This window comes from Oncorhynchus gorbuscha, linkage group LG11 (assembly GCF_021184085.1).
Source record: "Oncorhynchus gorbuscha isolate QuinsamMale2020 ecotype Even-year linkage group LG11, OgorEven_v1.0, whole genome shotgun sequence".
NCBI classification, from domain to species: Eukaryota; Metazoa; Chordata; class Actinopteri; order Salmoniformes; family Salmonidae; genus Oncorhynchus; species Oncorhynchus gorbuscha.
Window position 1 is genome coordinate 73142889 of NC_060183.1, and position 22596 is coordinate 73165484.

At 42.4% G+C, this 22596-nt stretch overlaps 1 protein-coding gene across 2 annotated transcripts in view; it reads right to left on the minus strand.

The window, feature by feature from the left end:
- Nucleotides 1-2560: 2560 nt before the first annotated feature.
- gpr107 (G protein-coupled receptor 107) overlaps nt 2561-22596 on the minus strand; it is a 33917-nt gene continuing 13881 nt past the window's right edge. For both annotated transcript variants that reach the window (XM_046290427.1, XM_046290426.1), the window contains exons 15-18: nt 19482-19531; nt 18531-18614; nt 15143-15261; nt 2561-3886 (exon numbers count right to left, since the gene is read on the minus strand). In XM_046290427.1, the coding sequence (XP_046146383.1) occupies nt 3796-3886; nt 15143-15261; nt 18531-18614; nt 19482-19531 (344 nt within the window). In that variant the 3' untranslated portion in view covers nt 2561-3795. The remainder of the gene's footprint in view (nt 3887-15142; nt 15262-18530; nt 18615-19481; nt 19532-22596) is intronic.

Sequence of the window (22596 nt, forward strand, 5' to 3'; positions counted from 1 at the left end):
AAGAGATTAAATAGACTTCTCCTGATTTTCATCAGAGGGCGCCTTCAAGGGCTCTATACTAAATATGAATGCAATTATGTAATAAAAATTTAATTGAACCAAAATAGACCTACAAGAGAATGTAGGCTGCATGTTGGTCAAGGTGGTCAAAACTAGTATATTTGACTGCATAGCAAGCTTTGAGCAATATTGAAGTTCCAATCCATTCAAATCCAAATCAAATCAAATGTATTTATATAGCCCTTCATAAATAGCTGATATCTCAAAGTGCTGTACAGAAACCCAGCCTAAAACCCCAAAGCAATGCAGGTGTTGAAGCACGTTGGCTAGGAAAAACTCCCTAGAAAGGCCAAAACCTAGGAAGAAACCTAGAGAGGAACCAGGCTATGAGGGGTGGCCAGTCCTCTTCTGGCTGTGCCGGGTGGGGATTATAACAGAACATGACCAAGATGTTGAAATGTTCTTAAATGACCGGCATGGTCAAATAATAGTTCTGGGACAGGTAGCACGTCCGGTGAACAGGTCAGGATTCCATAGGCAGAACAGTTGAAACTGGAGCAGCAGCACGGCCAGGTGGACTGGGGACAGCAAGGAGTCATCATGCCAGGTAGTCCTGAGGCATGGTCCTACGGCTCAGGTCCTCCGAGAGAGAAAGAAAGAGAGAATTAGAGAGAGCATACTTAAATTCACACAGGACACCGGACAAGACAGGAGAAGTACTCCAGATATAACAAACTGACCCTAGCCCCCCGACACATAAACTACTGCAGCATAAATACTGGAGGCTGAGACAGGAGGGGTCAGGAGACACTGTGGACCCATCCGATGATACCCCCGGACAGGGCCAAACAGGAAGGATATAACCCCACCCACTTTGCCAAAACACAGCCCCCACACCACATTATAGACATAATATAAGAAAGAAATTTAAACATTATTATTGAAAAATTATCTTCGTGCTAGACTGCGCTCTATTCTGTAGGCCTAGCCTATGGACCCCGCCAAAAAGTGTCATTTTCAAAAACATGTTTTTGTTGTTGTCAAATGTTTACCTCACTTGCTGTTCACATCATCAGGCTCACCTCTTCATTAATAAAAAAAGAGGAACCTTTTAGGCTTTGGACAGTCTTCGCCTTTGAAGCAGATAATGTGGGTAGGCCTATTCATTCATCGCTTCTGCACGAAGTCAGTGCCACCTGTCCTGTCTGTGCTGACTCTTGTCCCTCTGTCCACTTCTGCCAAGTCGCCAACTTGCTGAACTGCTCTCCGGCTCATCTAGTCTGACATGAAACACCGATACCGAAGTGACTTTTTCGTATCAGGTTAGGAGAAATGTACACAGCAGGCTAAGATAATTAACATAGCAGGTTAGGAGACTTAAATTAAGTTTAGGAAAATGCTCTCAAAATCACTTTATATCAAAGTGGCTTGAAGTGAGTGTGTCCCCTAGTCTGACATCACGTGGATCCTTCGACCCCTTCAATGGGACTCCCTAAAAGAATGCACCATGGCTCTTCTATGGAAAAGGCCATAAGGACACGTCTGACGCCCAACGTAATCTGTGTCCTTATAGTCTCCCCTCACTTCTATATAGCTACAACCGGAAGTGACCTTTCGTAGCAGGTTTGGAGAACATTTACGCAAACCCTAACTCTTTTCTTAACCTTAAACTAATTCTCCTAACCTGCTACTAAAAATGAACTTCCAGTCCTAGCTGTATCGAAGTGGCAATCCAAAGGTCACATGACCCGTTCTCTCATTTCTCGTCTCATACCAAAATACATGCATTTTAATCAATTCAAGCATAATGGACACCTATATTTTTCTAGATATCAGGCTACTACAGAATCCGCAATGTGTAGGGCTCATGTTAAACAAAGATGCTTTATTCAAAGCAAATTGAGAAAAAAAAGCCTATTCGTAATTAAATAATTTTGGCAGATGTTTACAAGGCTAGACGACTAGCAATGTCCACTAGACTTTTCTATTGTTATCTAATTTGACAAAAAGTGTTTTTGGTTGGGATATAGGTCCGTTATCTGTCATTTTACCAATGTATACATTTTGTATATATATATTTTTTTTGTTCTAACAAATCTGTAAAACTGCTTTCAGTGGCACCTTGAGATAATGTTCTTGTGGTAATGGCTGGAGCGGAGTTTGTGGAATGGAATCAAATACATCAAACACATGGTTTCCAGGTGTTTGATGCCCTTTCATTTGCGCCGTCATTAGTATGAGCCGTTCTCCGCTCAGTAGCCTCCTGTACATGGCGAGAGAGCAGTCCCTCCGAATTGTGCTGCCAGACTAACCAACCTCCCACACATCTCAAGCCTGTCAATGTATTATTGAAAGCATCCATCTGTCTCCCTCAAACGCCACAGAAATCAAAAAAGCCTGTTCCAGAACAAACAAGAAAGGGTGGGCGAGTGCTTTTGTAACATGCCTCTCTTCCAGACCCCCTTTTAAACATGTCCCCATCAAAATTCTAATTGAGCTCTGAAAATGTGATGCATTTAGGGACAATTAATAAGACAGCTTTAAAAACAAAAGACGTCAATTGAGGATCAAAAAAGCCTTTATGAACAGAGGATAAAGTATTTACATGGTTGTTCATCTCCTTTTGTAATTTAACGATATATGGAGTCTTTAAACAAACACAGCTTATGTGCAACATCAAACATCAGCAAACATAATTATCTATCTCCCATTGCTTTCTGGTCTGGAGGCCAATGTGTTTTGCATTACTGTTATATAAACAAAATATAGACATAGCAACATCTTGATCAACAAATAATGGCATCATCGGTCAATATACCCCTCTCCGCCACTGAAGATGTAGATACTGACTTTAAATACATTTATCAGTCACCTCTGACCATATGGTTGGTATATGGAAAAGTAAAAGTACATCAAGATATTGGATATTCTATATGGCGCCTCAGTTTCTCAAGCAGTTAGACAAGTTTCATTGCTACCAAAAATAAAACTTGACGGGCCAATGGATTTTTCCCTGAAAATGACTTGCTGACAAAACAAATTGCAACCCACAAGCTAGACTCACATGAGGCAGGGCACCTTGACCCAAATGGGCATCTGTAAGCATCTCACAAACAGAAGTCACAGTACCACTCCACTGCAGATGAAGCACCACAAATTAAGGAAGAATAGGGAAAACAGCAATAATCTGATGCACAACACAAATAACTTAAAAAATATATTTTAAAAAGTGATCCATCAGTTTGTGAGATGCTGTATTTCATTAAAACTATAAGTTAAGTTTTCCCACTTTATGGTTTGCAAGAAGGGATAAATAAATATTGTGTTCTTTACCACTGGCTTTTGACATTGTCTCATCAGAATGTATCTGGTTGTGAGTGTGTGTGGCAGATGGCGAGTCACAGGAGATATCATGCTGCATGTACATTAGAAAATAAATAATAACAAAGATAAATAATGACCAAGCACAGCAGCCTCAGTGTATCAATTAAAACAGACAAGGAATTGTGGACTTAGTTACTTGGAGTCCCCACATTTCCTTCACTCTAACATCAAAGGATAATTCTGATTCAGAGGGTCATTTCATTGATATACATTAACATACACATAGATACAGTTGGAATCACCATTGTTAAACCATAGTTGGGGGTTCCCCAGTTAATATTGGGCTGCTACCCACACTCAAGTGAAGTGGGTTAAGAATTCATGTCTGGGCAATGAGTGTCCGTCGCCACACTTGTGACCACATAGTCCAGAGACGCTGTATTTGGCTGAGCTGGGGTACTACATCTCCCATCAGGCCATGCTCTCCCGCTCTTCCGTCGGTCCATTTGCACTCCTCTTCACTTTCTTCACTCCATCCCCCATCGCCGTTGAGGTCATTATTCTGAAACGGTAGCAGAAAAAGGCATAGGATTTAGTCCCCCAAGTATTTTTTTTTTAGAAATAAAAAATGTCAACCCTGAAAACCTCCACCACATCCCAACATTCAGTACAGATGGAACAAGCATCTTGAAACATTGGTCTAACTTAATTTGGATTGTCCCTTTGGATAGTCCTCACCCGGACAGCTCAGGACCATTGGATTTGGATTAAGTACTATGATAAACTGGCCGCAGACCATTAAATTACCCAATTAACTAGGTTTATTAGCCATCCCTTGCCACCCAACCAGCATAAGAAACAGCTGCATGTTGCAGACAGTTGACATTTAATAAATTTATTTAATAAGATAATCAATCACCGTATTCTTATTGGCAGACTCAACCGCCTTGGTTTCTTTAATGACTGCCTTGCCTGGTTCACTAACTACTTCTCAAATAGAGTTCAGTGTGTCAAACCGGAGGGCCTGTTGTCTGGACGGCTGGCAGTCTATGGGGGTGCCACAGGGTTCAATTCTCGGGCCGACTCTTTTCTCTATATATAATAAATGTCGCTCTTGCTGCGGGTGATTATTTGATCCACCTCTACGCAAAGGACACCATTCTGTATACATCTGGCCCTTCTTTGGACACTGTGTTAATAAACCTCCAAATGAGCTTCAACCCCATACAACACTCCTTTCGTGGCCTCCAACTGCTCTTAAAATGCTAGTAAAACGAAATGCATGCTCTTCAAACGATCGCTGCCCGCACCTGCCTGCCCGACGAGCATCTCTACTCTGGACGGTTCGGACTGATGTGGACAACTATAAATATCTAGTTGTCTGGCTAGACTGTAAACTCTCCTTCCAGACTCACATTAAGCATCTCCAATCCAGAGTTAAATCTAGAATTAGCTTCCTATTTCGCAACAAAGCCTTCACTCATGCTCCCAAACATACCCTCGTAAAACTGACCATCCAACTTATCCTTGACTTCGGCGACGTCCTTTACAAAATAGCCTCCAACACTCTACTCAGCAAATTGGATGCAATCTATCACAGTGCCATCTGTTTTGTCACCAAAGCCCTATATACTACCCACCACTGCGACCTGTATGCTCTCGTTGGCTGGTCCTCGCTACATATTCGTCACCAAACTCACTGGCTCCAGGTCATCTATAAGTTCCACCTTATCTCAAATCACTGGTCACCATAGCAATACCCACCCGTAGCACACGCTCCAGCAGGTATATATCACTGGTCACCCCCAAACACCTAATTTGGCCACCTTTCCTTCCAGTTCTCTGCAGCCAATGACTGGAACTAATTGCAAAAATCACTGAAGTTGGAGACATATCTCCATCATGAACTTTAAGCATCAGCAGTGATGTTTAAGAGCAGCTTACCGATCACTGTAGCTGTACACAGCCAATCTGTAAATAGCCCATCCAACCAACTACCTACCTCATCCCCATATTTGTTTTTCTGCTCTTTTGCACACCAGTATTTCTACTTGCACATCCTCATCTGCACTCCAGTGTAAATCACAATTACTTCGCCACTATTGGCCTATTTATTGCCTTACCTCCGTAGCACACACTGTATACAGATTTTTATATTGTGTTATTGACTGTACATTTGTTCATCCCATGTGTAACTCTGTTGTTTTTGTCGCACTGCTTTGCTTTATCTTGGCCAGGTCGCAGTTGTAAATGAGAACTTTTTCTCAACTGGCCTACCTGGTTAAATAAAAGGTGAAATATGTGTGTGTAAAAAAATAAAATAAAAATCATAATCTAGGCATCCAAATCAAGTCTTACCTCTAAGTAGAGTTTGACCAAATACCTGCCTCAAGCACACAAAATGGGAGTACCATCTAAAGAACCCGAAGGAATTTTTGAAATATTCAGAATGTTCCACTTTCTTTGAAAGCCTCCTCGGGCTGCTCCACAAACATACAGCCCATGTTTAATTCATAATGTGTGTGGTCCCACTTTGAAAATGTCCCTAACACTTAGTGTATGTATTTAAATGGTATAGTATAAATACAGAGTGCGCATAGTCCTTCAGTGTGGGATTCTCTATGTACACGAGGGTGTGCAGGTCTCTTTTGATGTAGATCTGTGTGTCGTCAGTCTAACATTAGAAGTGAACACCATTATTTTTAACCCACTTGCTGTGTTCTGGTCGAATTGGACCGATTTACAAGTTCTCTCTGAAAAATGTAGTTAATCTGATTGTCATAAGGTTCCATGACTTTGTCCACACAGGACATCTGAACATAAATACATAAATACAAATACAAGCATTTCGCTACACTCGCATTAACATCTGCTAACCATGTGTATGTGACAAATAAAAATTAGATTTTTTTTTAGATGATTTTCATTACATTTCAGGTGTTTTATGTAACTTTTTTACAGCTGTGGTGTTCCCGGTCAAAAATGACCAGTCATTACAAGTGAATGGGTGAGACTACAATTAGTGTATAAAATTGAGTTCAGGCACATGCCCATTCATCAGATGGACACACTAGCTCTCCCAGACCCCCACATGCATGTGTTTGAGCACACACACACCTCACTCCCCTTCTTGGCTTCCAAGGCAACCACCACAGGAACCTTTCCTCAATAGAATCTTTCCCCCCACGGGAACCACACCTGTTGGCATTCTCACAATCGCAACATTGTTACTATAATATATCCAACTTTTATCACAGCTCTGGTATATAAAGCATTTTTAAGGCCTTGCTCACAATTCATTCTGTGGTAGCATAATGACCAAACGATACACTGTATGTGAAGCTCTTGATCATATCTTTGATCATGACACTGGTGAGGACAGTCCTTGTTATACTTTGATACAAAGTAGTATGTAATAAATAGCACAATACATTTCATCTGAGTATTTGTTATAGTCAAAATAATCCATACATTGTGCTTTTTAAAAAACAAAAATGAGTTGTATGAACTCAGGTCAATGAGGCCTACAGGCTATAAATAGCAAATAGAAGTTAAAACGTGTAACGTCCATAACTTAAGTTGACAAAAAGCTCTAACATTAGGTGATAATATATGTATTATTATGGATTTAGAATCAGCTATAATGGGGCGGTCAATTCATTAACATGAAACAAACACAACAGGAGGGCAAGAGACAAGAGAGAGCATGTAGATTATTTATAGAATGGGTCTTAAAATAGAGCCTTGAGGGACAACACATGAGATCCCACAGTTGGGCATAACCCATGGCAACATAATGTATATTTTACTCTGATCACATAGGAGAAACAACCAAACTATCTTAGTTTAATGCACTTCGATGAGCCACTAGAAAAGAAAAAAAGTTAGACTAGGTCATGCATATAACAAAACAGTTGTAGGGAAGTTCCTGAACTCCAGACAGAGAATCAAGGCACATTACCTGGGTCCATATTCATAAAGCCTCTCGAAGGAGTGTTGATCTAGGATCAGTTTTGCCTGTAGATTATGATGAATGGACAGACGGGACCTTAAAGCCTCTCAGAGTATGAGTGGTTAAGAATTACAGGCCTCCATTTCATTTAATGAAAAATATATACATTTAAAGTCCTCTTGAGAACACATAAGCCATATTTTCTTGACTTGCCTCAGTAAACATGTGTACTGGGACTGACTAGATGTATTGAATGCGAGTTAAGAGTTGTGGCTGGAATAATCAACGCAAGGCCAAGAAAGACATTTCAAAAGCAACCACCACCACCTCATTATGTTCAATAACAGCTTGGAAGAGAAGACATCTTCGTAAACCCGGCAGCTGAGTCAACTATATACCACACTCCTTTTCAAAACATCTACTGAAGCCCCGCCCGTCAGGAATAAACAGGGGGAAAGAAGAAGTGTGTAGAAAATGTGGAGCCCGAGTCTGTGTTTGTGTGTGAACACAGTTTAGCATGCATGACAACAGGCATTGGATTTGTTTTTTGTGTACATGTACACAGGTGAGTCTGTATGTTTGTATTATACGGCCCTGAGTTTAAAGTCATTACTGTACGCTTGTGTGCATGTCCACTCCCCCTTTAGCTCCTGGTCTGTGGGTCTGGTGCCAGCTCCCCAGGCGAGCGACCCAATTCTGGGCATCCAGGCCGGCGAGAGGAGAGCAGGACGCTAGAAGCCGGACAAGAGAGGGAGGGGGGAGGACGGCGCAGCCTAGACCCAGTTAACCAGCTGCACCTGGCACTCCTGCTCCTTGCCCCAAATAGTTGAACCTTTGTCGCGCTCCATTGCTGTAGCAGTCTTGCTAAGTGTGCTATAGGCTCATTATTCCACCCAGCCAACTCCTGGCATTCAGGCCCTAATCTCTCGTGGACAAATGAACCTAACATAAATGATAGCAGCGACTGTCAACATATATGACAACTAACGAGGAACTTTGGTCTATTACGCAGATCTTTTTGTTGTGAATCATTTGGACAAATCACAATTTCGCAAGTGCTCACATCTTTCGAATTTTGGAAAGAACATTGGGTCCATACACTTGCAGAGTTTCCGTTTGAGGTGCTTAATATATTTTTTAACTTGATTAAATATTTGATCTGACCAAATTACATACAGTTTTTGTTCTGGGTTTACCAAGATTATTCAGGCTCTAAATCAAGAATGATCAAATTTCTTCCTAGTAGAGCTACAGTTGTGTGTGCAGGCATTTCTGTGCATTTCTCCTTTGCAAAGATAAACCAAGAAGCTGATTAACCAGCATGATCTTTACACAGGTGCACCCTGTGCTGTGGACAAAAAAAGGCCACTCTAAAATGTGTAGTTTTGCCACACAGCACAAGTCTCAAGTTGAGGAAGCGTGCAATTGCCATGCTGACTGCAGGAATGTCCACCGGAGCTACTGCCAGAGAAATGAATGTTCATTTTGCTACCATAAGCTGCCTCAAACGTTGTTTTAGAGAATATGTCAGTACGTCCAACCAGCCTCACCACAAACCAGGTGTAACCACATCCGGGTTCTTCACATATAGACAACGAACACAATTGCATTTTATCGATGACAATTTGAATGAACAGAGATACCGTGATGAAATCCTGAGGCCCATTGTAGTGCCATTCATCCACCGCCATCACCTCATGTTTTACATTTACATTACATTACATTTAAGTCATTTAGCAGACGCTCTTATCCAGAGCGACTTACAAATTGGTGCATTCACCTTATGACATCCAGTAGAGCAGTCACTTTACAATAGTGCATCTAAATCTTAAAGGGGGGGGGGGGGGGGTGAGAAGGATTACTTATCCTATCCTAGGTATTCCTTAAAGAGGTGGGGTTTCAGGTGTCTCCGGAAGGTGGTGATTGACTCCGCTGTCCTGGCGTCGTGAGGGAGTTTGTTCCACCATTGGGGGGGCCAGAGCAGCGAACAGTTTTGACTGGGCTGAGCGGGAACTGTACTTCCTCAGTGGTAGGGAGGCGAGCAGGCCAGAGGTGGATGACCGCAGTGCCCTTGTTTGGGTGTAGGGCCTGATCAGAGCCTGGAGGTACTGAGGTGCCGTTCCCCTCACAGCTCCGTAGGCAAGCACCATGGTTTTAGCATGATAATGCATGGATCTGTACACAATTCCTGAAAATGTCCCAGTTACTCCATGGCTTGCATACTCACCAGACATGTCAACCATTGAGCATATTTGGGATTCTCTGGATCGACAGCATGTTCCAGTTCCTGACAATATCCAGATACTTTGCACAGCCATTGAGGAGTGGGACAACATTCCACAGGACACAATCAACAGCTTGATCAACTCCATGCGAAGATGTGTCAGGCTGCATGAGGCAAATGGTGGTCACACCAGATACTGACTAGTTTTCTGATCCACGCACCTACTTTATTTATTTAAAGTATCTGTGACCAACAAATGCATATCTGTATGGCCAGTCAAGTGAAATCCATAGATTAGAGACTAATGTATTTCAATTGACTGATTTCCTTATATGAACTAACTCAGTAAAATCTTTGAAATTGTTGCATGTTCCGTTTATATTTTTGTTCAGTATATATAATTCATAAATACAGCTGGTTCTGGGAAGTGTTTCCAAAATCCTATTTGGCCCCCTTGGGTGAGATACAACAGTCTACACAGAGGGAGGTAGAGAGAGAACAGGGACCAAGGACACATGGTACACTTTGGATATAAAGAACAAAAAAAGGAGAGAAAACAGGTAGAAGAGCCTGGAGAGAGGTGGAACAAGGGAGGAGGATGAGTGCGGCAGGCTCCATTGTGACCTGGATGGAGAGATGAAGAGAGAGAGAAATGGAGAGGGAGGGGAGGATGAAAGCTCGGGAGGAGGGCGAGAGGACATTGATTAAGTATCTCAGGGACGTCGACATACTGACACTCTAAAAACAGATTGAGCAAAAAAAAAGATAAAAGCGTCTAAAATAAGAAAACGGTAGACAAGGTGAATGGAAGCAGGTCTGCTGGTGTACTGTATGTAGGTTGGAGCACCAAATAGCCATGTTCCTTTTAAAGTGGAACTGACAGCGTTTTAACTACTTTGCAGATATGAAAACAGACAATCATAATATTAGTCAAAAACATCAAATTCACAGTTTATGCTTCAAAACCAACTTCATGAGAGGTTTTAAAAATAGATTATATTTGGATCAACATTCCATGACGTACAGTAAGGTATTGTTGGCAGAATAGATGATTGCAGTTCAATGCATGAGTAATATAATTCACCAATACATTTCTTGGTATTCCAAAACAGATTGTTATCATGTTGTAAATCACAGCTGGCCTGGTACATTGTCTGCTGCCGGGATGCACAGTTTCAGTTACTCAATATTCTGGACAAATACAGATGACTGTAACTAAGGTTGGGAATGTGAATACACTCAAACTAGTAAGGGAAATGATCACAAGTCAGTCATAATGTGGCTAATAGACTAGCGTACGTGACAAACAAGGCCCGTGGACCGAATATAAAATATCAGTCAACAGTTGAGTCATCTACTTTATAAAATTACAGCCTGATGCGCTCGCAACTTCAATTGTTCTACTTTCGTGTGTCTCGTTTACAGCATGCAGCAGTGGGAAACGTGTATAGACATACCACAGTCCTAGCTAGGCTACTAAAATGCTGACTTGGTTTTTAAAGCTTGACAATTAACCAAATAACACCATGCAACAGGCATGTAGGCCTATTACAGAAACATTTGAGCAGTAGCCTAGGTTGGCTACTCAACTAACATTTTGAGTTCACCATACAGAAATGCTGAATTCAACCACACCGGTGATCCATTCTGTGCAAAATAATATACACATTTAAGTTTTACATGGACCTATAGTTCCATTTGTGTTATTAAATACTTTTTGATTAGGGTCACAGCAGATTATGCACATTTGGAAGCATATCAGCAGAGGCTGGACAAATATAATTTATTTCTTGTTTTAATATGTTAAAATCCTATATACACAGCATCATGTGGACATTATAAAAGGGCCATATTTTTACAAATAAAACAATGACCATGTTCGGGTCACAGTTTAACGTTTTGCTGTAAAAACAAATAGGCTATGTCTGGCCCACAAATTTGTTTAATTTTTAAAATGTTTAATTTAAATGGTCTGTGTGCTGATTGACTCATTTTATTTTTAACCTTTAACTAGGCAAGTCAGTTAAGAACAAATTCATATTTTCAATGACGGCCTAGGAACAGCTAGCCAGGGGTGTCAAAGTCAGGATAGCCTAGTGGTTAGGGTGTTGGACTAGTAACCGAAAGGTTGCAAGTTCAAATCCCCGAGCTGACAAGGTACAAATCTGTCGTTCTGCCTGTTCAGGGGCAGAACCCCTGGCTAGCTAAAAAGCCGGAGCATAACGTTAGCTAGCTAGCTGCTGGGAAGATGTCATAGGAGGAGTGGGTGAGTGACCGTCTTTTTCCCCTCGTCGTTTTTTATTGGCTACAGCTAATCAAATGTTTTTGGCATCGATCAAATAAGCGGGCAGGGAAGTTCCCATTCAGTTGTATAAACATGGGTTGGGACAAGCATGCATTGGCAGGCAAGCTGCAGAAGGACGAGCAGACCACTAGTCCCCATCATCAGTGCCATTTTGACAGCTAACTAGTTGAAGGTTGAGAGGGTTGATCTAAATGTTTGATTTTAGCTCATCTCGCATTAGTTGTTGATCTTGTTGATGTGAATAGGCAGCTAGCCTAACTTCTCATGGTTGTTTGATCAATAGGCTCCCGAGTGGCGCAGCGGTCTAAGGCACTGCATCTCAGTGCAAAAGGCATCACTAGAGTCCCTGATTCGAATTCAGGCTGCATTACATCCGGCCATGATTGGAAGTCCCATAGTGCAACGCACAATTGGCCCAGCGTTGTCTGGGTTTGGCCGTCATTGTAAAAAATAATTTGTTCTTAAGTGACTTGCCTATTAAAATAAAGGTTAAATTAAATAAATACATAGGATAGTGATGTTCCCAATTGTAAGACTCCCATGGTATTTACATATTTGCAGAATCCATTCAGGTAATATTTTGTGGCTTTTGGCGAATGTTTTCTAAAGATTTAAAGTCAAGCTGTTGCTTCTGCCTCTAAAACACACAATCCAGTTCAAAGTGAATGATGGCAGGCCTGTGTGACAAATCGCTTCATTGCATATAGGCCTACTGTAGCTCTGTGGCTGTGGCGCACCGGTCTATGTAGACTCTGGTCCTGAACACAGATTCTTTGCAGTGTCTATTAATTGTTCAAAAGCACGGCCGCTTTCCCAATATATTGCTTCGAATTTTCACAAATGCCTTACTATACATCCTTCCCAAACATTCTATGAATTTACGAAAAATTACCATATTTAAACGGTCAGTTGTACAACTGAATGCAGTCAAATGAAACGTGTCTACCGCATTTAACCCAACCTCTGAATCAGAGAGGTGTGGGGGACTGCCATAATCGACATCCACGTCTTCAGCGCCCAGGGAACAGTGGGTTAACTGCCTTGCACAGCTATGTTCTCGCTTGTCAGAAAATGTTGAAAATAAAAATGTAATTCTGGCTGGGTGTGTATATGAACAGATTTTAAAAGATTTCATGTTACTAAAATGCTGTCAATTCCAATATAATTGAGTTCCTCCCATTGGGTGCCACAGGGGCCTTGGTAGAACTCTGCGTTGAACAGGTGGCACCTAGGCTGACAGGGAGAAGTCACAGCTGTCCTCAGACCAGATCATATTGGGAGGGGTGACACTTAAGAACAACAGGGCGAGGCGATAAAACTGACACAGCTTTTCATGTGGGCCACAATGGCGAGTAAGGATAGAGGAAGTAGAAAAAAGCGAGGTGCCTGGTTTACAGTAAGTGAGGGTTCTATTTTGACATCATCATGCCAACCCAAACCGTACTGTGCTGGCTCTGATATTTTTTTCTTCACATTGTCCTTTCCAGCATGAATAGAGCCCCTATGGTAGATGCATAACCAGGCCAGACCAGTACACTTTGACTCACTTGATTCGGCTCAGCAGTGTGAAAAAGCATACAATACTCCTGGAGCCGTAGTGACGAATTCGAGACAAAAGCCATAGCCAATTGTTACTCGTTTCAGGAAACTAGGCATATGTCGCAAGTCACTACTTCACAGTTTCAGACATTTGAAAGTGATTTTATTTGATCAAAATGCATTTTTTTGGTAGAAAAGCCTTCTGGAACATGGGAACTAAAAACAATTTTGTATGCCATCTGTAAATACTAATACAATTGTTAAATTATAATCCTAGTTGGTTTAGCCACAGAAAAAGTTAGGACCTTCCCACTAGCCATGATTGGCTGAGATAATGGATGGGCTGGACATGAGAGATGAGTTTGCCATGTAGCATGCTTCTGTCTGTAACAGGAGCTTCTCAGTATGTGCAGGTAATCCCTTCTAAAGCAGGTTTTTAAAGTTTTTTTGTGAATTTTACCCCCTTTTTCTCCCCAATTTCATGGTATCCAATTGTTAGTAGTTACTATCTTGTCTCATCGCTACAACTCCCATACGGGCTCATGCGTCCTCCGATACACAACCCTACCAAGCCGCACTGCTTCTTAACAGCGCGCATCCAACCCGGAAGCCAGCCGCAACAATGTGTCGGAGGAAACACCGTGCACCTGGCAACCTTGGTTAGAGTGCACTGGGCCCGGCCCGCCACAGGAGTCGCGATGAGACAAGGATATCCCTACAGGCCAAACCCTCCCTAACCCGGACGACGCTATGCCAATTGTGCATCGGCCCACAGACCTCCCGGTCGCGGCCGGTTACGACAGAGCCTGGGCGCGAACCCAGAGTCTCTGGTGGCACAGCTGGCGCTGCAGTACAGTGCCCTTAACCACTGCGCCACACGGGAGGCCTAAAAGCAGATTTTTTGAAAGATATCACGAAGAACTGCACAAGTGTTGCTAAGGCTATCCACTTTCTGGAATCATTTGAAATCATTGGAATGCCAAATGGAAGCAGAGTATGATACCTAAGGAGATGGAGAAAATCCAGGCATTTGATTGCAAATGTGGAGGGAGTCGAAAAGAGAACAGAAGATTGTTGTATATAATACCTGTCTGGATTACATCTTCAAACTAAGGGCAACCATGGCATCCGTGACAGAGCGGGATAAGCGTTCATCCATGAATATGGGTAAGAATCTGGCTAGATACATTTTCAGATATTATACGTTTCTAATTTCGCCAGAAGGTCATCTTCATTGCAAGTTAGTGTACAGTTAGCTGGCTAGCCAATGTAAGTTGGCTGGCCCGCTAGCTAGCTAACGTTACGTGTATGATCTGTGCAGTAATGTTATTCACATCTCAGATCCATTTGCTTTGCTAGTTAGCTAGCTACCTAACATTGAACCAAGCTAGTTGGTTAGCTTTAGCTACCTGTAGATTAATGCAGTAACATTATGTGTTGGGATTAAAGTTCAAATGACTCCACTATGCAAGGAACCACTTCACTCTATCCTTTACACCTAACAAGCTAGAAAAATAAAAAACATTGTTTAGAAAGTAGCTTTTAGTTGCCTGGTTTGGTAGATTGATATATCATGAATTTAGTATGTCACTGCGACACCTGTATACAGACAAGTCGATATAATTAATATAAAACCTTTGACTTTTATCCAATGTAAAAAACACAATTTCAAAGTTTGCTACATAAGACCGAATCGAGACGGTCGGTCGCACTTTGTCTGTGCTTTGACTCTAACTTCTGACTACGTTCCAAGATGCTGATGTGTGCTTGATAATGATTTGGTGCTAGTCAGACTCACACTTCCTCCATCTCCACATCGTCCTCCACAGAGAGCAGCAGGTAGGGGTTGTAGGAGGCCGGGCGGAACTTATGGCCCGTCAGGAAGAAGAATGCCAGCGTGGCCAGCTCATCCAATAGCTGAAGACAAGGAGAGAGATCAAGAAAGAGACATGGGTAGTAGGAAAAATGGTGTCAGTACATTGTAACAGCTAAACGTAAAAAACAAAAGCCTTTCAAAATGGATCAAAAATGCTTTTTTCCCAATCAAAACTGGTTTTAACTAAAGATGAACATACTGTTAAAGTACACTGCACAAAAAAATAAAGGGAACACTAAAATAACACATCCTAGATCTGAATTAAATATTCTTATTAAATACTTCTTTCTTTACATAGTTGGATGTGCTGACAACAAAATCACAAAAATTATCAATGGAAATCAAGTTTATCAACCCATGAGGTCTGGATTTGGAGTCACACTCAAAATTAAAGTGGAAAACCACACTACAGGCTGATCCAACTTTGATGTAATGTCCTTAAAACAAGTCAAAATGAGGCTCAGTAGTGTGTGTGGCCTCCACGTGCCTGTATGACCTCCCTACAACGCCTGGGCATGCTCCTGATGAGGTGGCGGATGGTCTCCTGAGGGATCTCCTCCCAGACCTGGACTAAAGCATCCGCCAACTCCTGGACAGTCTGTGGTGCAACATGGTGGATGTAGCGAGACATGATGTCCCAAAAGTGCTCAATTGGATTCAGGTCTGGGGAACGGGCGGGCCAGTCCATAGCATCAATGCCTTCCTCTTGCAGGAACTGCTGACACACTCCAGCCACATGAGGTCTAGCATTGTCTTGCATTAGGAGGAACCCAGGGCCAACCGCACCAGTATATGGTCTCACAAGGGGTCTGAGGATCTCATCTCGGTACCTAATGGCAGTCAGGCTACCTCTGGTGAGCACATGGAGGGCTGTGCGGCCCCCCAAAGAAATGCCACCCCACACCATGACTGACCCACCGCCAAACCGATCATGCTGGAGGATATTGCAGGCAGCACAACGTTCTCCACGGCGTCTCCAGATTGTCACATGTGCTCAGTATGAACCTGCTTTCATCTGTGAAGAGCACAGGGCGCCAGTGGCGAATTTGCCAATCTCGGTGTTCTCTAGCAAATGAAAAACACCCTGCACGGTGTTGGGCTGTAAGCACAACCCCCGCTTGTGGACGTCAAGCCCTCATACCACCCTCATGGAGTCTGTTTCTGACCATTTGAGCAGACACATGCACATTTGTGGCCTGCTGGAGGTCATTTTGCAGGGCTCTGGCAGTGCTCCTCCTGCTCCTCCTTGCACAAATGCGGAGGTAGCGGTCCTGCTGCTGGGTTGTTGCCCTCCTACGGCCTCCTCCACGTCTCCTGATGTACTGGCCTGTCAGCAAACCTTCTTGCCACAGCTCGCACCAAATAGGTCCACAGACGATGCAATCTCAACCACACTGCCCTAACCCATCTGGACAAGAGGAATACCTATGTGAGAATGCTGTTCATCGACTACAGCTCGGCATTTAACACCATAGTGCTCTCCAAGCTCGTCATCAAGCTCGAGACCCTGGGTCTCGACCCCGCCCTGTGCAACTGGGTACTGGACTTCCTGACGGGCCGCCCCCAGGTGGTGAGGGTAGGCAACAACATCTCCACCCCGCTGATCCTCAACACTGGGGCCCCACAAGGGTGCATTCTGAGCCCTCTCCTGTACTCCCTGTTCACCCACGACTGCGTAGCCACGCATGCCTTCAACTCAATCATCAAGTTTGCGGATGACACAACAGTGGTAGGCTTGATTACCAACAATGACGAGACGGCCTACAGGGAGGAGGTGAGGGCCCTCGGAGTGTGGTGTCAGGAAAATAACCTCACACTCAACGTCAACAAAACTAAGATGATTGTAGACTTCAGGAAACAGCAGAGGGAACACCCCCCTATCCACATCGATGGAACAGTAGTGGAGAGGGTAGTAAGTTTTAAGTTCCTCGGCGTACACATCACAGACACCCTGAATTGGTCCACCCACACAGACAGCATCGTGAAGAAGGCGCAGCAGCGCCTCTTCAACCTCAGGAGACTGAAGAAATTTGGCTGGTCACCAAAAGCACTCACAAACTGTATCACCGCCTGGTACAGCAACTGCTCCGCCCACAACCGTAAGGCTCTCCAAAGGGTAGTGAGGTCTGCACCACGCATCACCGGGGGCAAACTACCTGCCCTTCAGGACACCTACACCACCCGATGTCACAGGAAGGCCCTAAAGATCATCAAGGACAACAACCACCCGAGCCACTACCTGTTCACCCCGCTATCATCCAGAAGGTGAGGTCAGTACAGGTGCATCAAAGCTGGGACTGAGAGACTGAAAAACAGCTTCTATCTCAAGGCCATCAGACTGTTAAACAGCCATCACTAACATTGAGTGGCTGCTGCCAACACACGGACTCAACTCCAGCCACTTTAATAATGGGAATTGATGGGAAATGATGTAACATATATCACTAGCCACTTTCAACAATGCTACCTAATTTAATGTTTACATACCCTACATTATTCATCTCATATGTATACGTATATACTGTACTCTATATCATCTACTGCATCCTTATGTAATACATGTATCACTAGCCACTTTAACTATGCCACTTTGTTTACATACTCATCTCATATGTATATACTGCACTCAATACCATCTACTGTATCTTGCCTATGCCGCTCTGTAACATCACTCATTCATATATCTTTATGTACATATTCTTTATCCCCTTACACTTGTGTCTATAAGGTAGTAGTTTTGGAATTGTTAGCTAGATTACTTGTTGGTTATTACTGCATTGTCGGAACTAGAAGCACAAGAATTTCACTAAACTCGCACTAACATCTGCTAACTATGTTATGTGACAAATAAAATTTGATTTGATTTGATTTTATGTGCCATCCTGGATGAGCTGCACTACCTGAGCCACTTGTGTGGGTTGTAGACTCCGTCTCATGCTACCACTAGAGTGAAAGCACCGCCAACATTCAAAAGTGACCAAACCATCAGCCAGGAAGCATAGGAACTGAGAAGTGGTCTGTGGTCCCCACCTGCAGAACCACTCCTTTATTGGGGGTGTCTTGCTAATTGCCTATAATTTCCACCTGTTGTCTATTCCATTTGCACAACAGCATGTGAAATTTATTGTCAATCAGTGTTGCTTCCTAAGTGGACAGTTTGATTTCACAGAAGTGTGATTGACTTGGAGTTACATTGTGTTGTTTAAGTGTTCCCTTTATTTTTTTGAGCAGTGTACTTAACTCGGACTAATATATATATATATATATTAGTATTGTTTTACTGTTAAACAAAACATAGATGGACACCCACCTGGTACAGCCACTTCCACTGAAAGGGAACAATGAACTTGATGAGAATTGCGATTATACGGGTGAAATAAATATAGCATACAATCTGAAGGAGAGAGAGAGAAATACAGACATTAGATAAATGATAAACAATTTTCTGAACACAGATATAAATAAGAAAACGGAGCATCCTTTTCAGTCACACTTTTTAGAGAGCGAGAGAGACAGGCAAATGGGGAAACAGAAAGAAAAACAAGTTCACAAGGCATAATCAGGAACATTGGCATTGGCTGACAATTTGAACGCCGATACAGAGAGAGAAGGGGGAGAAAGCAAGAAAACTAAAGCGCAACCCCTTTGGCCTGCAGAGGACATTACAATAAGAGATGAACATGTTAAACACCAACAAGACATAAAGAAATCAAAAACAGAATGTCAGAGAGCGAGACACCTCAACAGTTGTAATATCTTTATGGAGGGGTTTCATACGTGGCTATTCATGATTCAATTAATACAAAGAGGGAGCTGTAATGACTCCACCGAAGTGGATGAAAGATGAAGCAAGACCCGTGCACACATATACTGTACAGAATCCTTAAGAACACGCCACTTCAATACAGCTATCACTTTTCCTAGCAGGTCAGGATAATTCAATGTAGCGGGGTTAGCGAAAATGCTCTCCAAACCTGCTACGAAAAGACACTTGTGTCGAAGTGGAGTGTTTTTAGGGAGTTCCGTAGAGACAGACGTAGACACAATGCTGGGTTTGTTTCCATTTAAAAAGGCGTACATGTGGCTGTGTGTATGCATGTGTGTGTGTGCAAGCAAGTGTGTGTGTGTGTGTGGCCTATCGTCACACCTGCAGTGTGTATTGATGGAGCTGTGTGTGAGGAGAAAGTGTCTGAAGAGCATAACAAGAGGAACCTTACCATCACATAGTAGTGCCTGAAGAGCATAACAAGAGGAACCTTACCATCACATAGTAGTGCCTGAAGAGCTTCAACTGGGCAAGGTTGATAGCAGCTGCAAAAAAAATGACATTCATTATTAGTAAGATAGCAAAGACCTGTGAGAGATTTTTAGTAGCACACACATCTGTCATCCCCCTCCAAAAATAAACATGGCTCATTTGAGACACCTTTTAGAGCAGTTAGGAGATGAAGAAAAAGGTTTTCTATAAGTATGAAACTTTTTATTAAAACACCTCTAAAAAGAACATGAATGAATCAGACGGGTAAAGTTTAGAGGTACTTCTAATTTGAGGAGTTTTGCATGATGATTCAAAAAGCAAGTGATCCAAGACGTTTGGCACGATATAAATCCGTAGAAGGCTAAAAAGGCCCATCAGAGAAGGCTGTATTGGATGTAATAACGCTGCAAAGTGCCTTGATGCAATCTGAACCCGTTCCAACAGAAATGTGACCCGAGGGGAAAGAAATGGAGGGCAACTTGTACAGTCATTCATCATTCTCACACTGTACAACTTCCTCCACAGAAGTGGGACTTCAAAAAGGGGACAGTAAGCTATAAGTATGGATCTTACTGTGGCCTACTTAGGACAAAACAAGCCACTTTGAAACCAGGTGAGCAATTATGGAAGTGCCGTAACAACCTACTGTGGAATCGAGGAATTTGAACGCTTTGTGCCGTAATCTACTCAGCCTGTGGTGGTTACCTACCCATAGACACACGTCTGAAGCTACACTAGGTTATTCAACCCTAAAACATTTATAGAAAGACTCCTGCGCTTTCTACCAGACAAGGTAGACATACAGACATTCATGTGGCTCTGAGTGATAACATCTGCTCTGATAAATAAATCATATGTACAACACATACTGTGCACACACAATTTCAACACTAAGAAGCGAAGCGCTAAGGGAGTTGATACAGGTGCACTGATGAGGAAACTAAACTCAATTAGCTGCATGGAAACAAACAGTGGATTGTTCATTTGGAATGGTTACTCCATTATCTCTATGGGCTGTTCATTGACTTTAAGGAGCAACCACGTGGAATTAGTCAATCAATTACATTTTAGAACTGGTCACCCAGAGAGAAAAAAGAACTTGAAGGCACGATTCCTCAATCTTCATGAATGTTGACTGAAAATGGACTTTTTCTCGTACTGAATTGTAACCGATGTAGTTTTGGTCAGATAGCAACCATTTATATTTGATCTGTTAAACAACTAGGAATTATAACACTAACACCAAGAATATATGGTATGAACTCCGTCTTTACAGTCAAAATGGCACAAACAAATCTCTTGTGGATTGTAACAGCTGTGTGGTGAGGTCTGTCCTATATCATACTGCCTATTGTTCAATTAAAGAACTGTGGAATGGAATCTGTCCAAAATGAGACATTTGACACAATTGACACACAGACAGAACCTTCTATGAGCTCCCATTCATGATAGGAATGTCATGAGAGCCAGCTCATTGACAAGTGCTATAAGATGAGCCCAACCTGAATGTATGTGAAATGGCCTGACATTTCAGTAATGAAACAGATCTGGTAGCTGTGCTTTTCCCTTTCCTCGCCTGGTCTAATCACGAGTAGAATGGGAATTAATTAGGTAGCTGAAAACTTCAACATGGAACAAGGAGAAGGGGAGCACAATAGGCCAGTGGTATTCTACTGTTACCCTAAGAGTTCCGGAGAGTGATGGTTTTCTGTTCTACCCAATAATTGAACTGAACAAAATTATAAAAACGCAAACATGTAAAGTGCTGGTCCCATGTTTTATGAGCTGAAATAAGATATCCCCAAAATTTTCCATACGCACAAAAAGCTTATTTCTCTCAAATTTTGTGCACAAATTTGTTTACATCTCTGTCAGTGAGCATTTATCCTTTGCCAAGATAATCCACCCAACTGACAGGTCTAGCATATCATAAGATAATTAAACAGCATGATTTAAATCAGGGACAATAGGACACTCTAAAATGTGCAGTTTTGTCACACAATGCCACAGATGTCTCAAGTTCTGAGGGAGTGGGCAATTTGCATGCTGACTGCAGGAATGTCCACCAGAGCTGTTGACAGAGAATGTAATGTTAATTTCTCTACCATAAGCCGCCTCCAACACCGTTTAACAGAAATGTCAGTATGCCCAACCGGCCTCACAAACACAGACCATATGTAACCACGCCAGCCCAGGACATCCACATGCTGCTTCTTCACCTGCAGGATCATCTGAAACCAGGCACCCAAACAGCTGATGAAACTGAGGAGTATTTCTGTCTGTAATAAAGCCTTTTTGTGGGGAAAAACTCCTTCCGATTGGAGAGCCAGGCCCAGTCAGTCATGTGAAATCCATAGATTAGGGCCTAATGAAATTATTTCAATTGACTGATTTCCTTATATGAACTGTAACTCAGTAAAATTGTTATATGTTGTGTTTTAAGTTCAGTATAATTGCACACACCTGTTGTCCCAGGTCTAAAGCAGTCCCTGATTAGAGGGGATCGATAAAAAAATGCAATGGAACTGGCTTTGAAAGGCACTAGACCATATTATATATCACATTTGGAGGAAATGTTGGTGAACAGGAACAGGACATTTGTTTTTTTTTGTTGGACAAAGAAAAAGCGTTTCAGGAAGAAAAGAAAACCAATTCGTACACCAAGGCATTAGATCTTGGTGTCGTTTTCTAAAGACAAGCGCTTAGGGGACAGCAGTGAGAACATATGGCAGGGGTTGGCAACCCTGGTTCTTCATGTTTCTGATTTAACCAACCTAGAAGACTAGGTGTGTTAAATTAAGGCAATCACTGAACTGATCAATTAGCTCAGTTGGTCAGGTGTGGTGCCTAGTTGGAACAAAGTCCTGCAGTAACTGTGGCACTCCAGGAACAGAGTTGCCTACCCCTGCCATAGGGTATCCTGCTATGCTTTGAGAGGCCTTATTGCTCTCGACTGACTAAGCTCACAGAACAAAAAACTAAAAAAGGACCCTATTTGGCAGTGTATTGGCAAGGGGACAGGACACCGTTATGTTAGCTTCAGCATATCTTTACTGAGAAAACCGAATAAGAATCTACAGTTAACTTCGTCAGAAAAAAAGCATCCATTGGTTCTCTC